General features: G+C 41.1%; 1 protein-coding gene across 9 annotated transcripts; it reads right to left on the bottom strand.

Moving 5' to 3' along the window:
- On the bottom strand, positions 1-25682 carry MKNK1 (MAPK interacting serine/threonine kinase 1). Of its 9 annotated transcripts, none has more exons than XM_087732605.1 (15): positions 25557-25682; positions 24422-24486; positions 23766-23885; positions 20758-20864; positions 17246-17344; positions 16287-16384; positions 14727-14806; positions 13251-13324; positions 9245-9349; positions 6113-6168; positions 5445-5540; positions 4284-4478; positions 3475-3639; positions 2796-2839; positions 2-1860 (listed from the first exon to the last, which is right to left on the bottom strand). In XM_087732605.1, exons 5-15 carry the CDS (start codon positions 17340-17342, stop codon positions 1632-1634), a joined length of 1239 nt encoding a protein of 412 aa, XP_087588731.1. In that variant the 5' UTR covers positions 17343-17344; positions 20758-20864; positions 23766-23885; positions 24422-24486; positions 25557-25682; the 3' UTR covers positions 2-1631. The 9 variants fall into 9 exon arrangements, 8 of the variants coding, with proteins under 8 accessions (XP_087588735.1, XP_087588736.1, XP_009466415.2 ...); XM_087732607.1 differs by having other exon boundaries at positions 23785-23885; XM_087732608.1 differs by having other exon boundaries at positions 24422-24508; positions 25557-25677.
- Positions 25683-26570: the final 888 nt, after the last annotated feature.

The raw sequence follows: 26570 nt of genomic DNA, 5'->3' as shown, positions 1-26570 counted from the left end.
TACACATAACTGCCAAATTTGTTAAATCCATAACTTAAAGCATTTTAATAAAAACAAAGCAAAATACATTTCATAATCCGTCCACTGGCACAATGTATAAAATCTTTTAAATAACAACTTTAATATTAGTCACAAAATACAGCATGTTGTATAAAAATAGCTGTATGCACACTGCTAAAAGATAATGTAAAACCACTCTGAATAGGCCATGCAAAGACATTCAGCTTTGACCTTTCAATTTCCAAGCGCCTGTTGAATCTGCTACTTTATTCCTTTGCATTCTGCTTGGGAGGGTTTTGTGTTGACACCTGGGGGCCTCCTCCTCCCCCTCTCCACCCTGCACATAATGCCCTGGCAAAGGTTTTCAGAAATGGCTGGCAAGTTTAAGGTGCATCATGTCGGGCATCTTAGCGGCCCAATTTTCACAGCTTACATTTCAGAAAGTGCTCAATATCCATGTCCTTCTCCATGGACACCTCACCTTGGTCACGCAAAATCTTCAGATTTTCAAACAGGACCCTTTCAAATTACTCCTGACCCCTGGTGCACCACAGTACTAAAATTGGAAGTGAAAATCTAGGCACCCAGCCTGAGATGACTGCAGGAGGCAGAATGCAACAGCTGCAGCACCATTTTTGCACAGATGTACCTCTGCATTTGATAATCCTAAATTATTGACACACCAAAATTCACTGACGCCTGTCCATTCACATGAAGAACTCCAGGTAACACACACAAAAGGACTTGGAGCAATGAGTTTACAGAAAGGAAGATATAACTGAGGATAGCATTAATATAGAAAAAAAACGCAGACACTAAATATAAACTGTTATATGAACAGTCTGTTATACTGTGGTTATCAGACTTAAGAATGTAACTGCCAGAGAAGGGGACACACTGGACAAAAAAAAAAGATCATATGGAGTACATTTTAGTTAAAAACAAAAAGATGCCGGATAAAGAAATAACACACCCCCAGCTTTCATCCCACATGCTGACACACAAACCATCAACATGATAAAAAAAAGCAACCCTGTCCTCTTCATCTCTACAACGCTGAACGATCCTTGCACCTTTACAGTACCATCCTCACACAATTTAAGCCCAATGAAGGTAATGGAGACAGAGATCCACCCAGTCATCATCTTCATTTCCTGAGTCTGCAGAAAGAGAGAAGGACACTGCTGGTTGAAAACAGTCCTTGCTGCTGACACTAGCAGCAGCACCTTGCAAGATGTGCCATCAAGGAGATCAGCCATAGGCAGGGAGAGACGTGATGCTCTGCTGGGCAAAGCAAGAAAGTGGGTTTTTTTTCTGATGTTTTCAAGTTCCCATTTTAAAGCATGCTCTTCTAAGAAGAAAATAAGGAAAGCTTAGTGATTTATCACCTCAGATAATACAGCAGCAAACCCATCTTCTCCAATTTAAAAAGATCAGTTAAATTACCTTTAATGCACCAAATCTGACAGGCAAAAAAACACTCCCATAAAAAGCTGTCCCCTTAAAGTTACAAGTCACATCACAAGAGCAAGCTTCCAATCAAAGTGTCAGAAGCAGAGAAGCTTTTATCAGTGCTGAAAATCCAAATAAGAACACAGGCTGATCTTGCCCATCCATAGCAGGAAAGAACTTTAAAAGGCTTTATGGGGAACTGGCTGAAAGTCACTGTTTTTGGTGGCATGCGTCATTGCTCTGCGCTTGGCGAGGCGGGACTTGGACGGAGGAGAAAGCTTCATGGAGCACACAGCATGGGCAACGTTCTCCTGCTCTGCGCCGAGTTCATTCTCGTGCTGAGACAACTGGCGGTTAAGGGCTATAGCCTCAGCAGCAAAAAGCGTCAGGTCTTTTGTGCTACTGTTCCTTTCAAGGAAAAAGGAGAAAGCAGTTACAACACACACACAGAGTCACTTTACCTGGTTACCCTCACAGCAGAATACCTATTTCCAGGCAGTTTTATTTCTCCTATCAAAACATCAACACATCAGGCAAAATGACCAGTTAATATGTGCATCTCTCCTCATTGCGAGGACCAGCAATACGTAACAAAAACTCTCTGGGATTTTGGAAACAGCCACAGTTCCAGTCCTCATTCTGCCAAGGACTTCCAATGTAAACACAGGAAACCACCTGAGATGCCATGCTTAATTTCTACATGTCAAAAAAGGATGGGCATATGGGGCAATACTGTTGTATTTCTTCAGAGAACTGCAGTCCCACTATAATTGCATATGTGGCTTAAGGAAATGCATTTCTGATGGGAAGAACCACCTGGAATCGCCAGTGGCAGATATGGAAACAGAAACAGACATGTGAGACTCAGGCTCTCTGGCATTCAGAATCTGCCATCAAATCACTTTAAATGAGGCTTGCCCTGCTCACAGTTAAATTGATACTGTGATTACCACCAACTACAGTGGAAGTCAGATCCAAGTCTGGGTATATGATGATTCTTCACCCATCAGAATCTAGTCTCTTTGGATAACACATGCCTTTATGACTTTTTTCCCCTTCTGGGCAGCAAACTACCAAAACCATCATTATTCCCTGTCTAAGATTAGCACTGCACTGCAGGAATCCTCTCCAATGCCTTTCTCACAAACAAACAAGATTAGATCATAAAGAAAAATCAGAGCTTTAATATTTCGGATGTGGTTAACAAAATCAGTGCTGCACATTAAGTTCCACTCTCAACCAATCTTACCCCCCAATCTGTCACCTCCTATCTCTCCCCATTCTTTCAGTAATGATTCTTGGCCAAGTTTACAGACATTTAAAAAAAAAAAAAGAAATATTACCTTTGAAGAACTTGAGGGGTAGGTAATCCCCGTTCAGGAGCCTGCTAGAAGAAGCAGTTAAGAAAAGTGAGTTACATATTAGCAGCTGGGAACCAAGCTTTCCCAAGAGAGAGTGATAAAAAAACAGGCAACTCCCCCCGATCTTTACAACTAACGGATATTGCATATAAACAAATTCACTGTGAGTTTACAGATCGCTGTTGGTTTACAAATCACATTTCATAATCTGTCTCCCCTCACAAGAAGATACCACAGTTTGCCCGTATAAGACTAAAGCTTTGGAAGCTCTCCAGAGGGTCTATTCCTTCTTTCCTGAACTGGGAACTAAAGCAAAAGAGGACACTGTTGTTCTTTTAAAACCTTATCTACCAGCATTCTGCATTACTGTATTAAAGAGTAACATAATAATTCGTGTACTGCAGTGCTTGGTATTCACAAGAAAGCCATTTAAAATGCATAAAGCAATAATTAAAAAAACACTTAAAGTTTGACAGATTCGTCCAAATATTTACCACACAGAGCTCCAGAATTAATAAAGCCACTGTATATTGCTTAATTAATCAAGATAAGAGCACTAAAACATGCAATGTCTCTATTAAAAGTTTAGAGACAGGGAACAGCTTGTTTATCACTTTGGAAGAAGAATAACCCTTAAAAAAATATAAAGGGGGATACATACTCCTTGAACCCATGAATGTTGCAAAACTTGAGCAGCACTAAGTCGTTCTTTGGCATCACGAACCAGCAACTTTGAGATGAGATCTTTGGCCTCAGAGGATATATGTGACCAGTCCTTGTCAGGAAATTCATACTTGCCTTCCTGAATGCTCTCAAAAAGCTTGTTCTAGTAAAGGAAAAATTCTTCAATTTAAATAGCAGCTAGAGTGCAACTAGAAGACTTCTCAGGTGGGATTCTTCTTACTCAATTTTATCCACCTAATGTGGTGGGTAACAACAAAAACCATCCAGTCTCCTTATGGAGTCAATGGAGAGTGACAGGCAGCTCCACAGAGTGAATCAGTGCATCCTACAACGGTCATGTTACATTGTCTGCTGACAGCACCTCTCTCTCCCCCCAGTAACAGTGCCGCCCATGTACTCAGTTTTTAGAAAGAATAAATTCAGGCCCTGCATGGAGACTCTCCTGGGGCTCAACTTTTATCTGAGGAATTGTGGCAACTACCATAAACCAGATCAAGAATTATAGAATACAGGAGGACCGGGGGGTGGGGGAGAGAACGAGGAGAAGCTCTGAGATCTCACATCAGGAGAAGAAAGAGGTAGTTGCCAAACCTTACTTTAAGAAAGGGATATCATCACTCAACTTTTACATTACCACCCTCACTTCTCAGTGACAGCTTATCCTCCCAGATAACTGCTTGGGTTACAGACACACCTCTTCACTGCTGGCATTATGGCAAGTCTTACGCCCTAAGTTCACAGGGCAAACTACACTCTCCCACATATGCCCAGGATAAGTGAATTCACCTGGCAAACTCTGCAGACTTCTCCTCTGTCCCATCCACAGTCTGTGCCACAGTTGCCCACAAATGGGGGGTAACCACTGAGCATGATGTACAGAATCACTCCCAGGCTCCAGAGATCACACCGCTTATCATAGAATGTGGCCTCCTCTGTGAAGACTTCAACCACTTCAGGCGCCATGTATTCTGCAGACCCACACTAGGAAACCAAACTCAAGTAAGTTTTCAAAGGGAGGATCAAATCAAAACATAACTCAAGTTTTTTTACCATTCTTTACAGTAGGCAGCTTGGTCTAAAAGCAGAATAGGGCAGCAGGGACTACTGAAGTTTACTGCTTTCGCTGCAGGTCTCATTTTGTTAAGCCAAATCACAACTGCCACATCCCTGAAAGGTTAAATGGAATTGCCAAGAGCTTTGAAACACGTTGTAAGCATACTGCACAGGGGGAAAAATGAACACATTTCAGGTGTAAGGACTACAGAGATCTAATAGAAGGCAAAAGAGTTCCTACTGTTCTTTGGAAGAATCATAAGCTGTTCCATATGAATTTATGATCCTTTATACAGGGTCAAAATATTAATCGATATATTTCAGGGTTTCAAATCTTATCCATTAGTTATCAGGCTTTTCAGAAAGTATACAAGTATATCATGGGAGGTGATTTCTGTAACAGACTCCTGCAAAACTGTCGGATTTTTTTTTCCACAGTAATGTCAAAAGCATAGCACTGTAGTGTTTCAAACTAATGCATATTATAGAGCCACACACTGATTACAGAGCTTGTATTGCCCTTAGTTCATGGGTCTTACCTACAGAACCCAAATATGGGGAAATGAACACAAAACTAAGGTTCAAATTCAGTCCATAAGCACATAAAAAACCTCCATGAAAAGCCTCCTCATTTGATGGCGTAAGAGACAAACAGGATCAATGCATTACTTTCTGGCCAACAGGAGAATTAAATCGATGAGCTCCTGTGCTTTTGTGTATTTGTTCTATGACTGCGAAACCAAGACAGTATTTACCACACATACACCCACTTTAAATGAACTGTCCACCACTAGGTGTAGTTGCAGTAAGCCCTTTGGAAGCTCCCCCCTAGAGATAAGAAAAATTGTTTCATGGTAGAAGAGAAAAAGCATGAAGTCACAGCAGGTCTCTTACCGGCGTTGTTAATTCAGGAGTAGTTATTGGAGTACACGCACTGTTCAGCTTCACCCCACTACCAAGATCAAAGTCACATATTTTTACTGGTGATACCTAAAAACAAGGACAAAGCAGTAAGAGGTCCAGAAGACTGGGACTAATGCAATATACACATGCCACATGGAAAACTCCAGAACAAAAACCAAGTTGTTCTAGCAGGAGGACTAGTGAAACCCGGTCTCTTACAGGTATATTCCACTCCTTGGATTTGCCTCCTCTGTCCCTGTTCCTCCCACGTCCCCTGCATCTGACCATATTACATTAATGTTTTTATTCGGCTAGGCAAGGGCCAGTGCACACTGGGGCAGTTTGAGAACTATACGTAACATGACCAGCTGGCCTGGTAAATGTTGCTTGTCCATCTGCCTCAGAACAGAGGGGATGCTAAGCTGTAATTGCCATGCCCTCTCTAAGAACAGTTGGCTTTTTATCTCCTAGCCAGATGTTCACGTTTTTACAGCTCATAGAAGAATTTAGTCTCTTTTGGGCTTCAGTTCTATTAAGGTTAGTTGAAGATCACTACTGGGTTCAAAAGTCTTCAAGAAGAGAAAGACAGAGCGTGAGGGCTGTCTTTGGAAACCAAGTTAAAAAACACACTTCAGAAGGTTAAGAGACTGGAGTAGCACCTTTTCTGGAGATTCACACAGGATGTTTTCAGGCTTCAGGTCCCTGTGAGCAATACCTAAACAAGAGTACAAATGTTCATTAGAGAAGATACTCTCCTGTTTTATTTCTCATTACCTCTCTTTACTAGAAGGTGGCCTGGGAAGTATTCTAAGCCTGAGTTTGCTACACAACCGCCCCTTAATGATACTGCAAATAATTGAATTTCAAAGTGTGTTTGTTAAAAGTCATGGTTGCATCCTGCTATGCTTTTATCATCCTTAAATGTACATGAGAGTCAGTCAAGCAAATAACAACATGCTAACACTGGAACTTTTTGGTTTAGCCCAAATTAATTATGTTGATTAAAACCAGCTTATTAAGATGTCTGACCTGTAGGAAAGTTTACTTGTGTACACAGTTTAGTCAAAAGATTTTTGTGCCTTCTACTACAGTAATGTCCTTCTTTCCAGAGGGATCAATTGGTGGTTTGCTGAACTCCTACCAGCAGAGTCAATACCTTAGACACTCTCCTCCCGCCCCCCCCCAAAAAACCCCCTGTGTTCCCAGGTGAAAATATCATCCCTTTAACAGTGAGGTACGTACTCATTCCTGAAGTAAAATAAAAAGTAAATGGTTTGGTTGGAGATGCAGAAAAAGAGGTTAAAGCAGAACAACCAAAGGGCTTCTACATTCATTCAACTGCTATCAGAATAGGCAAATCCAACAGGGAAACGCAAAGTTATCTACTTGCTGAATTCACATGCAAAGGTGGTTCTATGTTGTCAAAGCAGTTCTTCAAATGCCTAAAAACACAATTTCTGGAAGTCCGCCATTTAATATGATCAAACTTCATGGGAAGGCAGAAAATAAGAACCAAAAAATCACATCAAATGAGCAGCTTGGCTGTAACTTAACTGCACTTTAGCTTTGCTTAAAAAAAAAAAATTACGCTCCAAGCACACTTAATACTACTTCAGAGTATGAGAAGAAAATATTGCACCAAATTCTAGGTAAGGGAGTTTCTAATGTCTTTTCTTCAGCACACTCCACAAGACATGACTTAAAACATAACATTAATAGCATAGCACTGATCTAAAGGAATCAGACCTTTCATAATGATGCAGTTCACATTGCTTATGCATGGAAGATGGGAAACATGACAAATGAAGATGGCCCGTGCTGACATTTACAACAAGGCTGACAAAACTCCCAACAGTTGGCTTGGCTTGCAATGTGAAAGCCAACGGCACTTTTTTGTATTATAGTTTGAATTCAAATGTCTGATTATATAACATTTTATTTTGCAGTTGCACACAGTGCTGAGAAAAGAAAACAACTGCCTTTAAACACTCCTCCGGTGGATTATTAGCAATAAAGCACACATATCCCCAGTGGGTGTAAGGCAGTATTATCATCCAGCTGAGTTTTAAACTACTCCTGGCAAAAGAATTAGCTGTCCTCATTCAAATTTTTTTAAAGCATCTAGCTATAGCACTTCACCATTAAGCTGTGCAATAAAACTGCTTTAATTTCCTGTTTATTTTAGTGTCCTTTATGCTACTTACTAATTATTTTAATGTCACACAGAAGAATCATAAAGAGAACAATAAAATGAAAGGGGATGTTGTTGTGGCTGATTCTGCAAGCCATGTCCCCACTGTACCAATTCACAGCAAACAACAAGAAAGAAAGTGGATTGCTGCTCTAAAGCCATTTTAATGAATCACTCCCCTCTTGTTTGGGGAAAGGGGAACTAAAACTTACAGCTGAGAGAACTACAGAAAGATATTAGCTGAGTCAATGTTAAACTTCCTTGAACACTGTTCTAGACTTTCAGCTGTTAAGCAACCTACTATAGCCCTAACACATCAAATAAGTATTTCTCCACATGTTCAGCCCAAGTTTCCTGCTCCTTATTTGCCCCATATCTCAAAGTCAAAATCCTCTAAACATGGATATTCAAAGAGTACATTCTCTGCAGGTTTAAAGTTGAGTTATCACAGAGACAGGCTATGAAGATTACCAAAAATTTTAATCCAAACTAAGTTTGTTTCCACATTCAAGTTAACTTCTGATAACATAGTCACAACATGTGACAAGATCCATATTCCTCAGGTTTACCACTTTCTTTATTCCCTATGCATTGCTACACTTTTTAAAGGGTTCAACCTATCAAGGTACCAATGCTGTGATTCCAACTCAAGCATCTAAGCAGTCCTGTGACTTACAAGTAAAACCTACAAATAAACATTTATTGAACTGGGGCCAGTACTAAACAACTTAGACAGCAAATGTTGATCTGCTGAGATCTACCTGGCTAATCAGAATGGCAAAGTAAATGGAGAGAAAAATTTATCAAAATAAATAACCAATAAACATAGCCTCCAATTACATGCCATTGTATTCAGAGGTAATCACTCTAACATTAACTGAAACTGCTTGATCTATGCAAGGCCAGACAATCATGACATAGGAAAAATTTTAAAGGTATCTATAACATTCAACATGAACATATACTCTGGGATGACCATAATGCGTACAGGTATTTTGTATATTCTATGTATTCTATTCCCCAGTAGAAAAAGCAGCAGAAAAACATTTTAACGTAAAAGAAACCTCTACAAACAGAACTGCTTTTAAATCTGAGCAAATCCCTAATGAAATGAGGACAGCTTCAAACAAGGACTATGGTTCACTTGTAGGTCTCTCAACCCAACAGTGGGGGTCTAAATGTAGAGATCAAAAGCTACTACAAAGAGGTCTTGTAACCAGCAGAAATTCTGGGTAAACACAGAAAAGCATTTCTGTAGACCTGAAAGAGGCAGAAATTAAAAAGAATATTAGCTCCCTTTTGAGTAACCTTTACATGGTGGCTTAAGTAACAAGAACAAGCAAACAGATTCAACCCTAATGTTAATTCTCCCTGGATGCTGATTTAACTTTTCTTCTTCAAAAGGCTATACCATCTTAACACAGCTGATTACTTAAACTACCATGTTATGAAAATAAAATTATAGAGGAAAACCGTGTAAGTCATCTGGCATTGCTGTAAATAGAAATGCTAGCAAAGGCTGACTACTTACAGATAAAATGTGCTCCATAACCTAAGTGTACAGTATCAACTAGTAAAGATGGAGACAGCCTTCTCTTACCTTTTGTATGAAGAAAATCCAGAGCAGAGGCAATATCTCTCACCACTTTGCTAGCTTCTCGTTCATTGAAGTGCCTTCGCTTTTGTATATGGGCCAGGATTGAACCTGTAAGAGTAACAGGTGAAAGAGAAAACCTTCGTATGAATGCTGCCTGGGCTGAGAAAAGGCTTTGTCAATACAAGGATGAAAACGCAATAGCCACTACCACTCTGCCATAAAGGGAGAGCTGATCTCAGTGTGAACAGGGCCAGAAGTAATTTAGAAAAGTTATTTGTAACTAACACTCTGTCCTAGCATGTTTACATGGCAGAAATGGAAGTGTCACAATCCCATGTTTTTATACGAAAATAGCCTCAGAAAATAATAATGAACTAGTACCGAGTATCATGGATCCATAACCTCATTTCTCATATTTTATAACAGCCTTTCACAGCAGGCAACTTTCATGGACCGAATAGGGGAATGACTACGAATAAAAAGGTACAGCTGAGCAGCTTCAACACTTAAGCATGCTAGAACATAATTTTCAAACACTGCAGCCCTCTAGTTTAAGCACAGCATGAGATGCAATCACTTTTTAGTGCCCCAGCAAATGACTGGTCTGTTTTCCACACACTGTGAACAGTAGAGACTTGCTAATAGTACTAGCAGAACTCAAACATCAGCTGAGGATGTACATAGCACTTCAACAAAACCCACCCTCTCCCAGGTCACAGGTGGCCATGCTCAAACTAACTCTTCTCATTTTGTGTAATGTGACAATTGAAACCCTGCACTGAAAGTCAAGTATACACTTTTTTTGTCTCAAGACCATAAAAGTAAAAAGACATTCTACGTTTAAATACACATTAAAATTCCCACTGACATCAAGGTAAGGCTCACACACTGACTTAAGGCAAAATTTGCCCAGGGACATGAAATCTGACAAAAGACCTCTCAAATACAAATATAGTGAAGGACTGGTAGCTTGCAGGCAGAGCTCCACTGGTATCCCTTTAACAAAGGATAAAGGGAGGTTTGATTCCTTATCTTCTTTAAGTGAATTCCATCAATCTTCTCAAAAGATTAAAAACGTCTTTAAAAAACCAATTAAATGTAGTCCACAGAGACCCAAGCCCACTTCCATCTTCCATTTTCTTACTCAGAGACATATATTTATAAAAGCAATCAGGCAGAGAAATTCAAGAAGTAACTGCCATTTGTTATTAGCCCCCAATACAGTAAGCATTTTATATCTCAGGTGATTTCATTTTTATTCTTCAGTTCTTGATGTGGAAGGAAACCTCCCATTCTCTACTGCGGTAATTCCGCCTCTTATACCATCAATGCTGCTGCCACTCCTCCACAGTAAGGATGCAGAAAGGAAACAGGAAAACACTTAAAAAGAAGGAAGGGCAAAAGACTCTTCAGATATGCTTTGATATGACAAAAGACTCTTCAGATATGCACAGATATGCCGTGTCAGATGGGTGGAGGAAGGCCACTTTGGACCAGGTTATCAGATTTCAAATACAGGTTTACCTTGCCAACACCACCACTTTCCAGCTTGCTACAGATTTCTTAAGGGCACAGAGTTCAAAGGGTTTTCCTGGTATAATTGTTCTTTACACCTTTAGAAAGTAATAACAGTTCTTCAATGTTTCCATCCCTGTGGAAAAGACCCCAGACTTTGCAGGAAACACTACTAAGCCACCTGAAGTGCTCATTTCACTCAGCAGGTTTATTTCAGATTACCCTTCTGAATAGAGCTGATGTTCCAAACTCTCTCACATAAGAATTATATCAATATCAATGAAAAACATACTCTACAGACTTTATATTCAGCCCACATAGAGCAATCCCACAAACAGAAAGAATAGCAGGGCACTCCTGCCACAGTTGTTACCACCTCTTCAGTATTCATCAGAGAGAAAGCACCTCCCAAAATGCATTTCAGAGGGGAAAAAAAAAAAAAACAAAAAACCACAAAAAAACATGAGGAAAGGATTCTTAAATCACGCAAGTTCAATATAATAAGCTGGATTTTAATGCTTTCAATTATAAAATGCTGTCAGGCAAGGATATGAAACAGCTTCTGCATATCATGGTGAACTGAACACAGCTAAAATGGGAGCAGAGCTCCTTCGGTTACCACAGCTACAGGAAGGCAAAGCTGAAAAAGGAAAGCCCAAGTTATGCCCCAACACTGTAGATAACATCAGTCTCTGAGACTGAAGGTACTAAAGTAAGGCCTGCATTGAAGATTAATGTTCTTATTCTTGCCAGCCATGCTGCTTATAATAGAATCTGTACTGCATCAGAAGCTGGTCTGACCCCTAATTCCCATTATTTCTTTGATAATCATTCAAACCCACATACCTAGCACTTCAAATGTTGACATTTTTCAGAGAGAAAACTAGCCTCAGCCCTAGTTGACCACTGTAAAAACAGTAGCTAAGAGAGGGAAGAAGGTCTAGCGTTTTTATCCTCTCTGCAGCCGTGCGGGTACACTGACAACTATAGTCTCACAGTCAAAGAAGGTGGTTAACTACTGGAAGAATGTGAAGATGGGAAAAGAGACAAAAGTAGATTCATCCCAATCAAGCCCTATTATAGCTAACTGGTGAGAGAAGTCTGTGTATTAAGAACAACAGCGTTAGAGGAAACTACAATGAAATGATGCAGTAATTTTAAGGGAAGGTAAATAAAAGTTTTTACTTAAGAAAAAAACCATGTTCTTCTCTTTCTAAGAGGTTCTGCATCTATACTGAAAGAATTTGCCTTTCTCACATGTATGGTTTGCTACTGAAAACCTTCTTGACCAGTGACAATAGATGATGTTCTATGGACAGAAGCATACTCCTTCAGAAACTCAGTTTTTCTTTGAAGGGTGGGCCACACTTTTAACTCATGATTTTGCACAGCCATGCAATTAATGGATACTGTAATTATGCTCAATGTAGATAAATGGGAGAAAGTCCACAAAGTGCTTGATGTAACCTTCTCATCCCGCAGGTGAGTGTTAAATGCTGGAGACCAGTGACCACACATGCTCACTTGATTGGCCCTCAAACAGCCACAAGCAAAATCACAAAATGCTTTGGGATGGAAGGGACCTTTAAAGGTCATCTAGTCCAACCCCCCTGCAATTGGCAGGGACATCTTCAACTAGATCAGGTTGCTCAGAGCCCCATCCAACCTAACCATGAAAGTTTCCAAGGATGGTGCATCTACCACCTCTCTGGGCAACCTGTTCCAGTGTCTCACCACCCTCATAGTGAAATTTTTTTTCCTTATATATAGTCTAAATCTACCCTCTTTTAGTTTAAAACCATTACCCCTTGTCCTGTGACAGCAGGCCTTGCTAAAAAGTCTATCCCCATCTTTCTTGTAGGCCCCCTTTAAGTATTGAAAGGCTGCAATAAGGTCACCCCGCAGCCTTCTCTTCTCCAGGCTGAGCACCCCCAGCTCTTTCAGCCTCTCCTCACAGGAGAGGTGCTCCACCCCTCTGATCATTTTTGTGGCCCTCCTCTGGACCCGCTCCAACAGGTCCATGTCCTCCCTGTGCTGAGGACTGCTTCACAATTACAGCAACTCGAGGCAGAAGCAAGATATTTTTCGCAACAGTGCTCTGTGAGTTTCAGGAAATTAAGTCAATCCTACATCAAGGGAAAATGCTACCAGAGTATATAGATGCTGTACTAAGATCATGCATAATACCTGACATACTGTGTGTCTCCCTTTGCCTGCAGGTACTGTGACCTACTAACTATATTCCAAAGCTTCCACTTTAATAGAGCTGACATTTCCATTGTTTAACTACAGAAAGGGATTGGAAATGTAAGACCAGACCCATCAATATTCAAGAATAACCATACTTCAAGTTTTGTATATTATTTCCTCTACTACTTCTTTGTCTTAAAACTCTCAAGCATTTAAAATAAGCTCTTCATTTTCTACTTTAAAACGCTGAAACAAACAAGACCAAGACGATGCAATGAACAAAGGCACAGTTACTGCACAGTACCTCCTCGCAGCTTCTCAAAGACCAGGTAGTATCTTGTGTCATCTTCAAAAAATTCTATTAACTCCAAAATGTTCCTGTAAAAAAAAAAGGGGAAATAGAAGAAATAGGCACAGAGTATAAACAGAGCAATGAAGAGTTTCAGCATGGATAATTAGGAAGTGCCAGAAGTAACCAAAAATAAAACTGCTAATTAAACAAGTTGCTTTAGTTGCCTACAGTATTAAAACCACAATTCCAACTCACACTGAAATTTAAGTGGGGAAAACAGGCCAAACACCCAAATCAGACAGGATTGTGAAAGAGTTCTGCTACTGCTCAACTGACAGGAAGATAACTGCTAATAGGTTGTATTTAATAATGTAGAACGTTGCATTTGTGCTGAAGGGAAGAACAAAAAAAAAAATTGGCATTCTTTCTCTCTGGAAATCACAAGGCAGAACACACAGGGTCAACATGACATTAAATCCAGTGCCTTAGTTACCATTTTTAGACTAACTCCCTCCTGTTTAGCTACTGTACAGTCTTTGCAGCACAACACAAACACCCCACATTGCCTTGAGAATGTCAAACGTGTAAGTCAGATTTTTCTGTAGCACACACAAAATCCAAATTCTGCATGTGGTCATGAGAGCTTAAGTTTTTCATCAGTTATGTACTGGATGACCATATGCTCTCAACCACACACAGAACAAAGATATAATTTGCTTCTGTATAGCACGACTTAAGCCCATGAGCTTGGTAAACAAGGTGTTTTTAAATTATCTTTAAGTGTTGTACTAAACATTTGTTAAAAAAAAAAGGCTCGATATAAGCTGCACAACTGTAGTATAGATAGCAGCTGTTGTATGCATTCTAGATTAACAAAGACATCTAAAGGAGTAGTTTCAGAATTAGCTTAAAGTCATCACAGAGCTGCCACTGGCTGCATAGGCTTTCCCTCCTTTTCAGACAGCAGCAGCAGCTTTAAAGTTGCTTCATCCTGTGGCTATGTGAAGTCAGCACACATCCAAATGAAAAGTAAGTTAGCTTTTGGCTGATCTAAGAGTTCCAGTGCAAAAGCAGGAAGGCTGACACAAAGAGGAGGACAAACCACACGTTAAGGAAAGGAATGGTGAGACTGTTCCTCTCAGCAGCAGCCAGTACCAGGTCAGCTTTTGCTGACAGTGAAATAACAGGGGAGAGTGTCAAAATGTTAATTCCTCATTTGGACAAAAGCCATGCATCACTGAAGCACATTCAGGCTACGCTGAACTGGTTGCTAATTGAGTTATGCGACTTTTAATTTATAAATATTTCCCTAAATTTCACAGGTAACAGAAGGGGAAATTCTTATTTTGAATAGGTTAAGTCTAAACTTCAACTGGTTTTAAGGAGACTACTGCAAGGCTCCTAACCTAGTCACACGTAGGAGACTTAATTTGAAAAAATATTCAAGATACTTTAAATAAACAAACACACAGAAGACTCTATACTTACTTGTTACCTTGACACTGGTACAGCGTTTCTATTTCACGAAAAACCCGACTCCGACTATGCCCAGCATTTTTTTCAATGATCTGTGGAAAGAGTTAGAGCTCATATTTGAAAAATTACTGCAGGAACTGTGCATGTGGCTCTGGAATTAGACAACTGATCTAAAGCTTGAATCTCAGGCATGCCCGCCAGAGAGAAACACTCCACCTTTGCTTGTTTGTTTAATTTCTCATCTGTCATTTATTTACAGTGTCAGCAGAGCTCTGGAAGGCATTCGAAGGACAAGAGAAATGAGGACAGGAAGAGAAGAAAGGAACTAAATCCACATGTTACACAGTCACTGACCAGTTACCACAAGCTTTTTCTTGCATCATTTTAACTCTGCAACATGCAAAAAAGGATATCCTTTCGAGTTCTAACAAAAATAGGGTTGAGTCGTATCAGACATTGAACAGTCAAAAAGACGACATTTGTCATTATAGCCATTTAAGTAAAAAGTACTAAATTCACCACAAAATGAGAGTTTGGTTCACAGTGCAAACTTCATGGAGACCCAATAGTAGGGCCTAACGTATTAAAGAAAACATACGTTCAATCTCAGAGCCCTCCTGTTGTGCCATCAGAAGTCACCTTCCTTCACACACTTCTTAGACTGAAAGAAGACAAGGACAAGGGCTTTCCACAGAGGCTGAGACAGAATGATTGCTACGTGAACTGAAAGCTCATGACATTACCGCAAATACTACCACTATCTCTATCCAGTATCAGTTTCTCATTTTTACAGCCAGAGTTCTCCAGTACAGAATGGGCAACCATTCACCAGTACTAGACAGAACTTGGTACCCAATCACATCTAATTCATAATGTAGCAGTTTGTTTATTCCAGACTTTCAACTTCAGCAATTCTACAAAGTACACACAAAATTATAGCATCTATAGGACTAGATTTTTAAATGGGCTTAAAATTTTGTGCCTATGGTTTTTGCAAAAGAATTAAGCATAAAGTTTTCCTATTATTATTCTTTGTGTTTGTAATTAAATGAGGGACTCGGGCTAACCACAAATCTGTAAATGGGCCATAACACTTAATATAATGGTATTACAGAAGATTCACCTCTATCAAAAAAATAAGAGACAGCTTTACATGAACTAATGGCAGTAACTGATGCTCTCTGAACTCGGAGCAGCATTCTCAAAAGCTTGCATTATTTGGTAGGCCATGCTAGATAATGACTCGGCCTCTTCTTTCATAAGAAGAGATAAAAACTGGTAGGACTACAATCAAATCAGGACATGAGAGGAAAGCTTGGCCTGAGATCTAACCATCACAGAGTCATTTACTGTTTGTGAATTCTATCTGTGGCCTATATACCAGTTCACTCTGGAGGCTCAATACTTAAAGAGACAGATTTCTCAACAGTTATAAAGCAGGCTCATTTCAAGCATCAAAAATTTTCTAAAAGCTTTTGCTATTACCCACTCTATTACAGGTTTTCACTGAGATACTAGGAGGGAGAAGACATGTTACAGACAGAAGTGATGCTGCTTTTATTCTATGCTTACTTTTACTGCATATTCTTTCCCAGTTTGGAGGCTGACGGCACCCTGAACTTTGGCATATGCTCCCTCACCAAGAAGCTCAGCAGTCAGCTTGTACAAATCTGCCAAAGAAATGCAGCAGAAAGGACACGTTAGCCAAAGCATTTCAGTGAATAACATCAAAACAAGCTATTTTATCTGATGAGCATCCCTCATATGACAGCAACTGAAAAAACGCCCTTGGTGATGAAGACAGAAAATAGATTTATGCAGTATTATAGTAGACGTGCCAGCCTTAATTATGGCTCATTTTTCACTTCCCCCCCCTTAAAGTTCCAGGAAAATTTAAAGCAGACTTCATTCCAGCATCAAAATTACAAGTTTGTTCGTACAAGAAATGTTTTATATCTCAGCAAGTGCTGAGACCTCATCCACCTTCCCTGTCTTCATGTAAAACTCAGAACCAATTTTTTCAGGTGGAAAACATTTCACTCCTTGATCAGAAAATGCCCACCATACAAAATCTACTTGCAGAGATAGTGTTTTAAGTATAATTGAAATTTGAATGCTTAAGCCTAGAAGGCTGCTACCATCTTGATTTGCAATGTACCTTACAATGCAGCTTGCCCACTAAGAAGTTTCATACTCGTCAGCTTTATCGCACTGAACTGTATTTTACCTACAATGCTTCACAATATTTGTGCTCACATCTATTCAATCAAAACATTTTGACATCAGCACTGTTCCTACTAAAGAAAAAAAAAAAAAAAAGAAACAAAGCACCAAACCAGATTACGAATAGGACTCAGGTTTCACCACTAAGAGAAAAAAAAAAAAGACTGAAGACTGAAACACAGGGGATAAAGGAAAAAAGAAATGTTGACTTATAACGTTAGCCAAAAAGCAATGTTTAGCTAAGAAAACTGAGAACAGCAGAGGGAAAACAGACCATTACAATTAAAAGCTTAGAAGTTGCCACCAACCTTCAAACTTCCCAGGGACATGATCCGTGGCTCTGGTTCTTTTTTTCTTTTTCCTTTTCCCACTCTCTGCTATGGGGAGAGGCTGACTGCTGACCATCTCTGTGTGGCAGAACATAAAGGTGCATTTAACACACAATCAATTACTTTAGGAGAAAATGAACATGCTCTTGTGTGTTTATGTTCCTAAGCTGTTGAAAAGTTTCTCTGCTTGTCTTCATCACAGGCTGCCATCTCTTCCTCAAACATCAGAGGAAACCGAAAAAGACAATTTGGGTGCTAATTAACAGCTCTGGGGAGGTTTGACAAACAAATGTAAAACCAGAAGAAAATAACTATGCAACTGAATCTTCCTCTCGCAGCACAGTAAGGCAAAGCATGGGAATAACCTTGTCAACCACCATAAGCTACCCACAATATAATGCATGCCCTGGTGCAAGACAGGATTTACAGCCCTCACAAGGGCACTATTGTTTGAGCTATTCTACTGTTTTACAAGTAGATTTTTTCAAGACGACTTAAGAAAATAAGCTTCCAAAACAGGAGGAAGGTGTGGTGAAGTTTCAAACAACCCAGTAAAAAAAACAGCCACAGGAGTTAACAGGCCAAAGGAGCAATCTAGGTCAGTTTATGCTGCCAAAAGGCCACAAAAAAATTGTTTCTCACAGAACCATGATGTGTCTTTCTAAACCACAGATCAGTGGATAACTTATGCTCCAAAACAAGCAGCGTTCATGCCATTTAGATATTTTTTCCTGCATTACTAGCTGCAGATATTACAAGAGCTTAGTCAGAGATAACCATTAACTGGTGCAAGACAATATGGCAGAAAAAGAAAACACACCCACATATTCTTATGGTGGGCCTAAATAAAAACATTGCCATACACTTTCTCTGCCAGAGGCTGCTAACCTATCTGCAAAAAGGTTAAATGATTCCACACTATACTCACATGAGCACTTCTCCATTACATCAGTCACATCCTGACAAGTTGGCCCTAACAGTTAAAAATCACAGCTCAAAGTCTTTAGGGCAGTAGCAAAGCACTGCTAAGACATTTTACAGGCAGGAGGATTTCTAAGTAAATTCACAATTAAAGATCTTGTACTACAGAAAAAACTAAATCCTTAGAAATAGAGTAATTATGAGAACATTGGTAAAAAAAGAAGAGGAAGCCCTAAAAACAACAACGACAAAGTTTTCTGGCAATTCTCCTTTAACAGAGAGCCTTTGTGAACAGCAGTTTTTCTGCTTTCACTGTTTCTAAAGTCCTCTGAAAACACAGGAGAAGCTCCAAGGCAGAAAATATTACACAACAATCTACCAATACATGAAACACTTTTTCTCTGCTTCATTGTATTTTTCTTGTCAATATCTGTCAGTAACAGCTATTATGAGTGTCATTTAGAACTCACATGTTGTCTGAAAATTTAAGACAAGTGCTATTTTGAAAGCCCTTTCTCTTCAACAACTTACTGAAACACTTAAAAATGTATCACTCAAAGCCTCAAGACAATAGAAAAGCTTCATTTTCAAGTCTTATGCAGAATGTGTTAAGAAATCATCACAATAGATGACATATGCAAGTTCCTAAATACAACAAGAAATATAAAAGCATAGATTTTACCAACTTCTGAAGCAACAGCTTCTTTTTAACTCAAACTGCATTTTAACATAAAGAGAAGGCTAGCCTTTGACAGCAAGTCCCAGCTCTCTCCGATTTCAATTCAGCCTGCTTCAGAAGTTATTCAGAACTGGGACCAAAATGACACACATGAAGTTGCTCAGATAGAGCTAGTCTGCTTGAAGGAGGTGCTTGATTTCCAGAAGGTGTCAAACAAGTCATTTTAATGACCTGACCTTCTGCAAGTCAACAAGTCATACCTAGACAGGTTTTATTCCATTTCAAATACTACATGGTTTCAGAGCTTGTAACAAGAGACTAAAAATTATGCAAAAAGACTGGAGATGAATCCTGCATCTTAGCAGAGCTGACATGTTTCTTCACAGCCCTCTCCTGCACTCTACCAGTTGGCTATGATATTTACAGTCTGGTGTTTAATAACTCACTACATTATTTCAATTCCCTTTAGTCTGACTCAATTCCTAAATTACAGAGAACTGCTTCCTTGAAACCAGGAAGTTCACTAATCATGCATACAGAAACCAAATTACTGAAAAGCTGATGTTTTCAACCTATAGTCTTGACCAAATTTGCTATCAGACAGGCATGAAATGTTTACTATATTAGATTCTTATTACCCTTCTGGTCTGCTATTTCACATCATTGTGTAGTTCACTTCTGTCAACACAGCTTTTCCTTTAAAGGTATCACAGCTTCATTCTCATTATTCACTTTGTTACAATGAACTGGTACTTAAGTAACAGCTGGTATGACAAGAAAATGCCTTTAGCCCAGCCAAATGTTTGAGAGCTTTTTCAATCTTTCAAAGAAATGCTTGTGTTTCCATGACCGTATACCAAAGAGTTTCTGATGACACTGAAAGACAGTGTGCCTCAACCATCCAAGCAACGCTGAGGTGTTTTGCATACTGCAGGACTACCTCTGGTGACAAGGACACTGTGGGTTCTGAGGAAGCTCAGCCTGCCAGACAGAAAGCTCAGAGACTGGATGAACTGCTCCAGAGGGAAACGGCCCATGGACATGTCAGGTCCAAGATGAAGGTTTAACTGTTGTCATTTTAAGGTCATTTTACAATATGGCCCGAAGCGTCAAACCCCTGCTTCCACCAAACCAACTTGTCCACCCACTTTGTGATCTATTCTGGCTGAGTGCAGGGAGGTGGGAGTATAACACTAGTTGGTGTTCAGAGCAGACTAGCCAAACCTTTGACAAAGGGCACTTCTTCCATCCCTCTTGACCATAACAGAGTCAGACTGTTGTCTGAGAAACTACTGTCTGACTAGCAGTCTCACAAAAGCTGAAGAAACAGGCAACAGTTCAAATTCCGATCTCGCCTTCTCTTCTAGTCAGGTTAGGATTATTGCTGACAGGTAATGTAACCCAGCAAAATCCATACAGCAAGCAAAAAGAGAGCAAATTTCTGTCTTAGCTGCAGTCTTGTTGAAGTACTGTATTTTATTATCATCGTAATTCAGTGTTGAGGCAATATTTAACATATGCATTATTCAGAGCCTGTGTGGGAAGGTATAGTTATAGCCTTCCCCTTTTGCTGTTGTGGCCTCTGTAACTATCTTCAAAAGGATGAATAAAAGCACTTATCATAAAGAAGACTTGCAAACAATGCCAAGGAAAGAAAAAAAGGAACAATTACCACAAGTTTCACTTCATCCAGATCTTAAATCACCCTTCATCTTGCTTCCTCACACTCCATATACAAACATGCCAAAATCCAACATCCAGACATAACTCCCTTCTCATTCTAATCTGCTTCCCAAAGGAAGGAAAGGTATATTTAGAAAACAAGAATACACATGTACAGGAAGCACTTAAGAGAACACAGTACAGATGCCTTTTTCTATTAAGAAGATACCTTGTTTGTGTGTTTGAATTCAATGGAAGAAAGCAGTTTAAGCAGAGAGTCCAGGTACTACCACCGGCTTCAAAACTGGGTCTTGCTTGAGTCGGGTTGTCCTGCAGCTGAAAAGGAACACAAACACATTTACATTCAGAACTCACAAACATTGTTAGATACATTCGGGTAGTGCCCAGAGTCTCAAGAGATTGCAAGAACCTGTTGTGCTGGGCTTCACATGAGCACACAGCAAGAGCACACACCTGCATTAAAGGCTTTATAACTCTTAAGTCCAGAATGAAAAACACAGCGTTATTTCCAGTGCTCCAGTCATTTCAACAGAAGAGGAGACTCCCTCGTTACAGCCTTGCAAAACCAACAAGGGATTTATGGTGTTCATTAGTTCTTGTTGTTATACCATTGGAGAACCGTAACAAGTTGAGATATAAAATACAGAATGACTCTTAACGGACAAGAATTATCATACTCTGCCAAGACAGAGCACCACAAGTACAGCCATAACAGCACCAAGTTAAAGCATATTTTGAAAATGGTCTCGAAGGCAGCCAAACAGGCTCCAACAGACCAGGAACATGAGAAAGCATTTTCCACAGCCAAAAATCTGCTCCTGAGAACAGGTACCACTACCACTGAATTCACTCCTAGCAAGCAGCAAACAAGGCAGTGATGTTCAGGTAACACCATCCAAAGAGAAACAGAATCAGGAGCCTCAAATAAAGCCTTCTGAGGATTCACAGAGGATAGCCGCAACACAGAATTCAATAGATGAAACAAACTCAAAGTTGATGTGCTGGCACAGGATGTTTTCAGACCACTGAGGTGGTACCTAAACAGCTGCAATCACAAAAACATTACTGTCCCACAGATACTGCAAAAGCAAAGGCTTTTTATTCAGACCGAATAAAAGACCACTGAGATGATGCGGCTTCTCTAATTGAGATTTAAAAATACTATTTTGACTAACTGAACAACAACAGGCAGGCCAGTCTGCGCCTTCTGAACAGCATCCAACTTCTCTGTTGATTTACACTTATTTTCAAAGCCATTTTCCACTTGTTCAAACAGCTACTGACAGATTCAATGAAATAGTTAGGCATGAGTAAGCCCCTTGATTCTACAAGCATGACATACCTGTGACTCTCAGACTTCAAATGTAAAAGTGTGTGCTCAAAACTCAAAAAAAAAAAAAACCAAAAAACAAACAAAAAAAAACTTAAGCCACTTTAAAGTTTCAGACATCCAGAGTTTTGGACAAAGAAACAAAATGGAAACAGACTTCAGTCTCATTTTCCTCCCAACTAAGTTGCTCACACCGTTCTTGGACCCAGAAACACTTTGATACCTGTAGATGTGGCTCATAATGAAACAGGACTCACTCAGCAGGTGCTGATTCTGCCAAAACCTGCTAGTTGCAGGAAGCTCAGAATAATTAAAGCTACCTTTATAAAGCAACTACATAGTGATTAATTGTGCTTGTAACATTATAGATCAAGAGAAACACAATTTGAAGAGGAAGGATGCCCAATTCTTTAGGACAGCCCCGTGTCAAATCCAGAGGCAGATTATTTTAATACTCATTCTGTACTGCATTAAGAATATTAATTTCAAATTGTAAGAAGTGAGCATTCTTACAGCTTATTCATCTTTACAGCAGTTTGCCATAATTCATTCTTAGCTGTCAGAGTTACCTTCTCATCCCACCTACAAGAAAACTTTTAGTATAATTTAATTCATTAATCTGAATTATCCATGAAAGAAGAGGAACTTAAAAACATTCCAGCATCTTCCCAATAAGATACAGGAACATTAACATTTTAAAATGAACACCCGAAAGTCCACAGGAAGCCTGAGCAATCTGATTTTATGAAAGAGCAAGTCTGAGAAAAATTATCAATTCTGCCTTATCACAGGCGTTACTGTAACACCTACACAGTAACAGCTGACATTATCCTTCTAAAATCCTTCACTCTCTAGAAAAGGTTACAGCAACCTTTTTCTTTACCTCTATACTTCTCTCTGCGATTCTCTTCTGTCACATTTTTAGAAGACCAGAGTTGCCTTATCTTCTGTGTATGGAAGTTGCAGAGGCTAACTTTGCATACTCTCAGCTAGCCACTTCCCTTGCAAACTAAGCATGGGGCTTCTGAGGTTCCGAGTCAAACCCTCCAGCAATGGATGGACCTCACTTTGCAGGAGAGCACATGAAGTTACTTCAAATAGATTCCTCCCACCCCAATCTATTACTTCACCGTGATTACTACTGGGGAAGCAGGGAGAACCTAAATGGAAAGGAGAGCACATAGCATTCCTTTCCCTCTCCTGTTGGGAGAAAATAGCATATTTTAGCACACATGCTGCAGACATGAGGTCTTCTGCTGAGGTCTGCCTGTGTTTACATAGACACACGTGAATTTCCTTAAAAGCATTAGTTATCATTCAGAATGACAGCAAAAGAACTGTTATCATCCCCACTGGAAAGACGAAGGCAAACAAGAAAAGTGTGCTGACCCTGCTGTGAGCTAGCAAGCGAGGATACCAAATGAGACTGAAAGTGGCTTAAAAACACACAGTAGTCTTTATCATTTCTTATTCTAGGACAACACACCTCTGAGGCAGCCACGTGGATGAGAGGATATAATAGGGTGTATTTCACAGGGCTTACAAATAAATATGAATGGTAAGCCTTGTCAGGAACAACATGGCATACACACTGGTTATTGCACTAAAGACCATCTTCCCTCCTTCCACATACAGCAGTACAGCCAAACAAGATATTTAATGCTACTGACCACAGGCAGACAATTCATATTTAAGAGAGTTTCCATCACAGTGCAGTAGGAATTTAGCTACAAAATTATTTTAAACTCCAGATTACACATATTCTAAATGAGAAAAGTCCTTACAATAGTACTTTGACTCAACTACTCAAAGCTTCTCTAACCCCTAGAGCACTTTTAAATTAAGGAGATGATATACAAGGCAAGTAAGTTCTGAGGGCCACTTACTAAACAGTAAACTGCTTACTCTCTTCTATGTCTGATGGCATCAACAACTCTCAGAAGACTGTCTCTGCATCGCCAATTAGCTCCTCTAACCCCACTCAGCTCCCTTGCCAGTTTTCAAGTCTAAACCAAAGAGAAAAAATTCTTAGAAGACAACTTTTAATTTCATACAAATACAAGATAGGCATTTCCTGCTCTTACTCCACACCCCGCAAACGATCAGATAATGACGTCTGTCACTGGGAAAAAAAAAAATACACAACATACTCCCATATTAGCAAGCAGCCTTGTTTGGAGAGGTTCATCTAATTAAATGTGTTTTTCAAGTTTGAAGGAAGACTGATTTTTCCTCCTTTTCCCCTCCTCTGTACTTTCAACTCTAAAATTAATAGCCATTAAACTCCATTGCATTTTCACATTTGACGTCACCTAAAATTTATACCAGTTCTAACATTTGTTACCAGTAAGGTACTGGAAGGTGAGAGGGAATTCCTCATAGCAGTAAACACCTTTTTTGAAAGCATTAGGGAGTACTGATACAGCATTCATACCATGAAGTAATGTCATGATGGACAATACTCAACTTCAAGAAACTTTCAAGTGTACCAGGCACCCAAATCCACTTTACCTGGAAGGCTGTCAATACCAAAACCAATTACCTTTAGAACTGCAGTGGAAGAGGTTCAGCTCCACAAGTGTATTTTGCCTTGCTTCCATCCAGCACCTGGAAAGCATGAAGAGGAGCTCTGTTTTGAAAAAAATGCTAAACTGTAGTTCTTCAAAGTTATCAGAATATATGTCAATTTTTCCAAGCTAATTGTGGCGCATAAATTTGTATGTTAAAGAGGCTTTTATAAGCAGTAAGCTGATGAAAGGAAAAAAAAAAACACCAATCTAAAGAGTGGTTTATTTCTAAGCAAATCTGACACTTCACAAACAAGTACAAGTGGTGTCAGGGGAACAGGCTAATTTTTGGCTACCACACGTGCTGCTGAAGCCAGCAGCCAAGGTGTCCCCAGGGCTGTACCGCTGCCTCGCGTTTGCTTCTCCTCCCTCTGACCTGCCTCGGAAGGTCACCCTGGTCAGGCCAACGGCTGCCGCAGAGGTTACGTACCCATCGGATCCAGGCAGGCTTGCAGTGTCCCTAGGGGCTCATAGGTCTCATCATTTTATGACAGATGAAAAATACAAGAACTAAAAGATCACTCGTGATCAAACCTAGGAACAGGTTCATTCGCCTTTGCCCACTCTTCTTCCACTCCAGCAATATTCTTAATAGAAAGCAGCCATGGTAGTAGCTTATAGACTTACCACTCTTTATTAAAAAAACGCACTATGTATGAAATACAACGGTTTAAGCCTTCAGCGAATAACCAGCTCCCAGCAAGAGGGAACCCCCACACCCTTCGGAGAGGGCCCCGAGACCGGAGCCGGCGGCCGGCGGGCTGGAGGCACTTTGTCGCCTTCCAGCAGCCGCCAGCCGCCCGCACCACCCCCAGCGACCAGGGCTGCCCCCGCTCCCGGCGCTCAGGCGCTCATTCCTCCACATGCCCCGCGCCTCGGAGGAGCCCGAGCAAGAGAAGACCCCCGCTCACAGCCGGGGGAGGCCGGCGGCTCTCGCAGGCACGGACCGCTCCCCCTCAAGGACCCCTGACCCTCCAGCTGACCGAGGCGGGGAGGGCGGCGAGCCGCGCCTGCCCCCCGCCGCCGCCCAGCCCTGAGGGGCCGGGGTCGGAGTCGGAGTCGGGGTCGGGGTCGGGGTCGTCGCCGTCGCCCCGCGCCCCCCCCCCTCACCTCCATAGCGGCCGCCGGCGTCCCTCGGCGGGGGCGGCGCTGCGCCGCCGGCCCGCCCGCCCCCTCCTTCTTTGCCCGCGGCGAGAGGGCAGCGCGCAGGCGCAGGGCGGGCAGGCGGGCGGGCGGCAGCCGGGGCTCGAGGGGCGGGGCGGGGGGCTGCGCGCAGGCGCAGGGCGGGCGGGGGGCGGGGCGGGACAGAGTGTTACGGCGGTCCTGTGAGGCCGTGGGGAAGGGGACGTGATGGGGGGTTACGTGGGCACTGCCTGGCAGCTTCCAACCTTCTCCTTCCCAGAAGAGGGATACGCACCTGACCGTGGCCCCACTCGTGGCAGGAGGGTGCGGGGCCCCTCAGGGCAGGTGGGCCGTGTGGGGACCCTCTGTCGTAGCCTGAGGCCGAGAGCCAGGTGGCTGCCATCTTGTATTGCTGCCCCCCATCCCTCTGCAGGGTTGCCAAGAAGCGCTTGTGGAATAACCACAGTGATTAACAAAATTCAGCACATGCTGATGATACCTTCACAGAGAAGACCCTAGTGAGTTAAAAAAGGCAGTAAGACTTACACATCCACCCGCACCAAGTACTGTCTCACAAAACCGTGTTAGGACACAGGAGGGGTGATGAGGATAACTTTCTAGAAGCCTCTTTATTCAGGAAAATCTCTTTTTGTCTCAGCTTTACAAGTCGATACTGTACTGTATATGTAATACCAGCAGCATAAGAAAGATTTTGGAAGCTCATCTCCTTGCCTGCTTTCTCTGCTTCCTGTGCTCCCCACGAGTGTCTTGCACGAGCTGGTGATTTTTCTCAGCTTTCCCGTTCCGCCTCGGGATCTGCTCGGTGCTGATGGACCTCGGCAGTTGCTGGGGTGACAAGGGGAAAGTGCCCCTCGCCTTTGCCTTCGGAGCAGCGTGGCGACAGCAGAGGGGCTTGGGGATGTTCAGTAAGCCAGATGCACCTTCAAGCAGGCCAGACTAAGAACGGAAAGAAAAAGTAAACAACCAAGAGCTGGGGATAAA

The sequence above is a fragment of the Nipponia nippon genome, unplaced genomic scaffold (assembly GCF_047370975.1).
Source record: "Nipponia nippon isolate SJK-2023a ecotype South Korea unplaced genomic scaffold, ASM4737097v1 scaffold_5, whole genome shotgun sequence".
Taxonomy (NCBI): Eukaryota; Metazoa; Chordata; class Aves; order Pelecaniformes; family Threskiornithidae; genus Nipponia; species Nipponia nippon.
The sequence above is the reverse complement of the archived record's forward strand: the minus strand, read 5'-3'. Positions and strand labels throughout refer to the sequence as shown.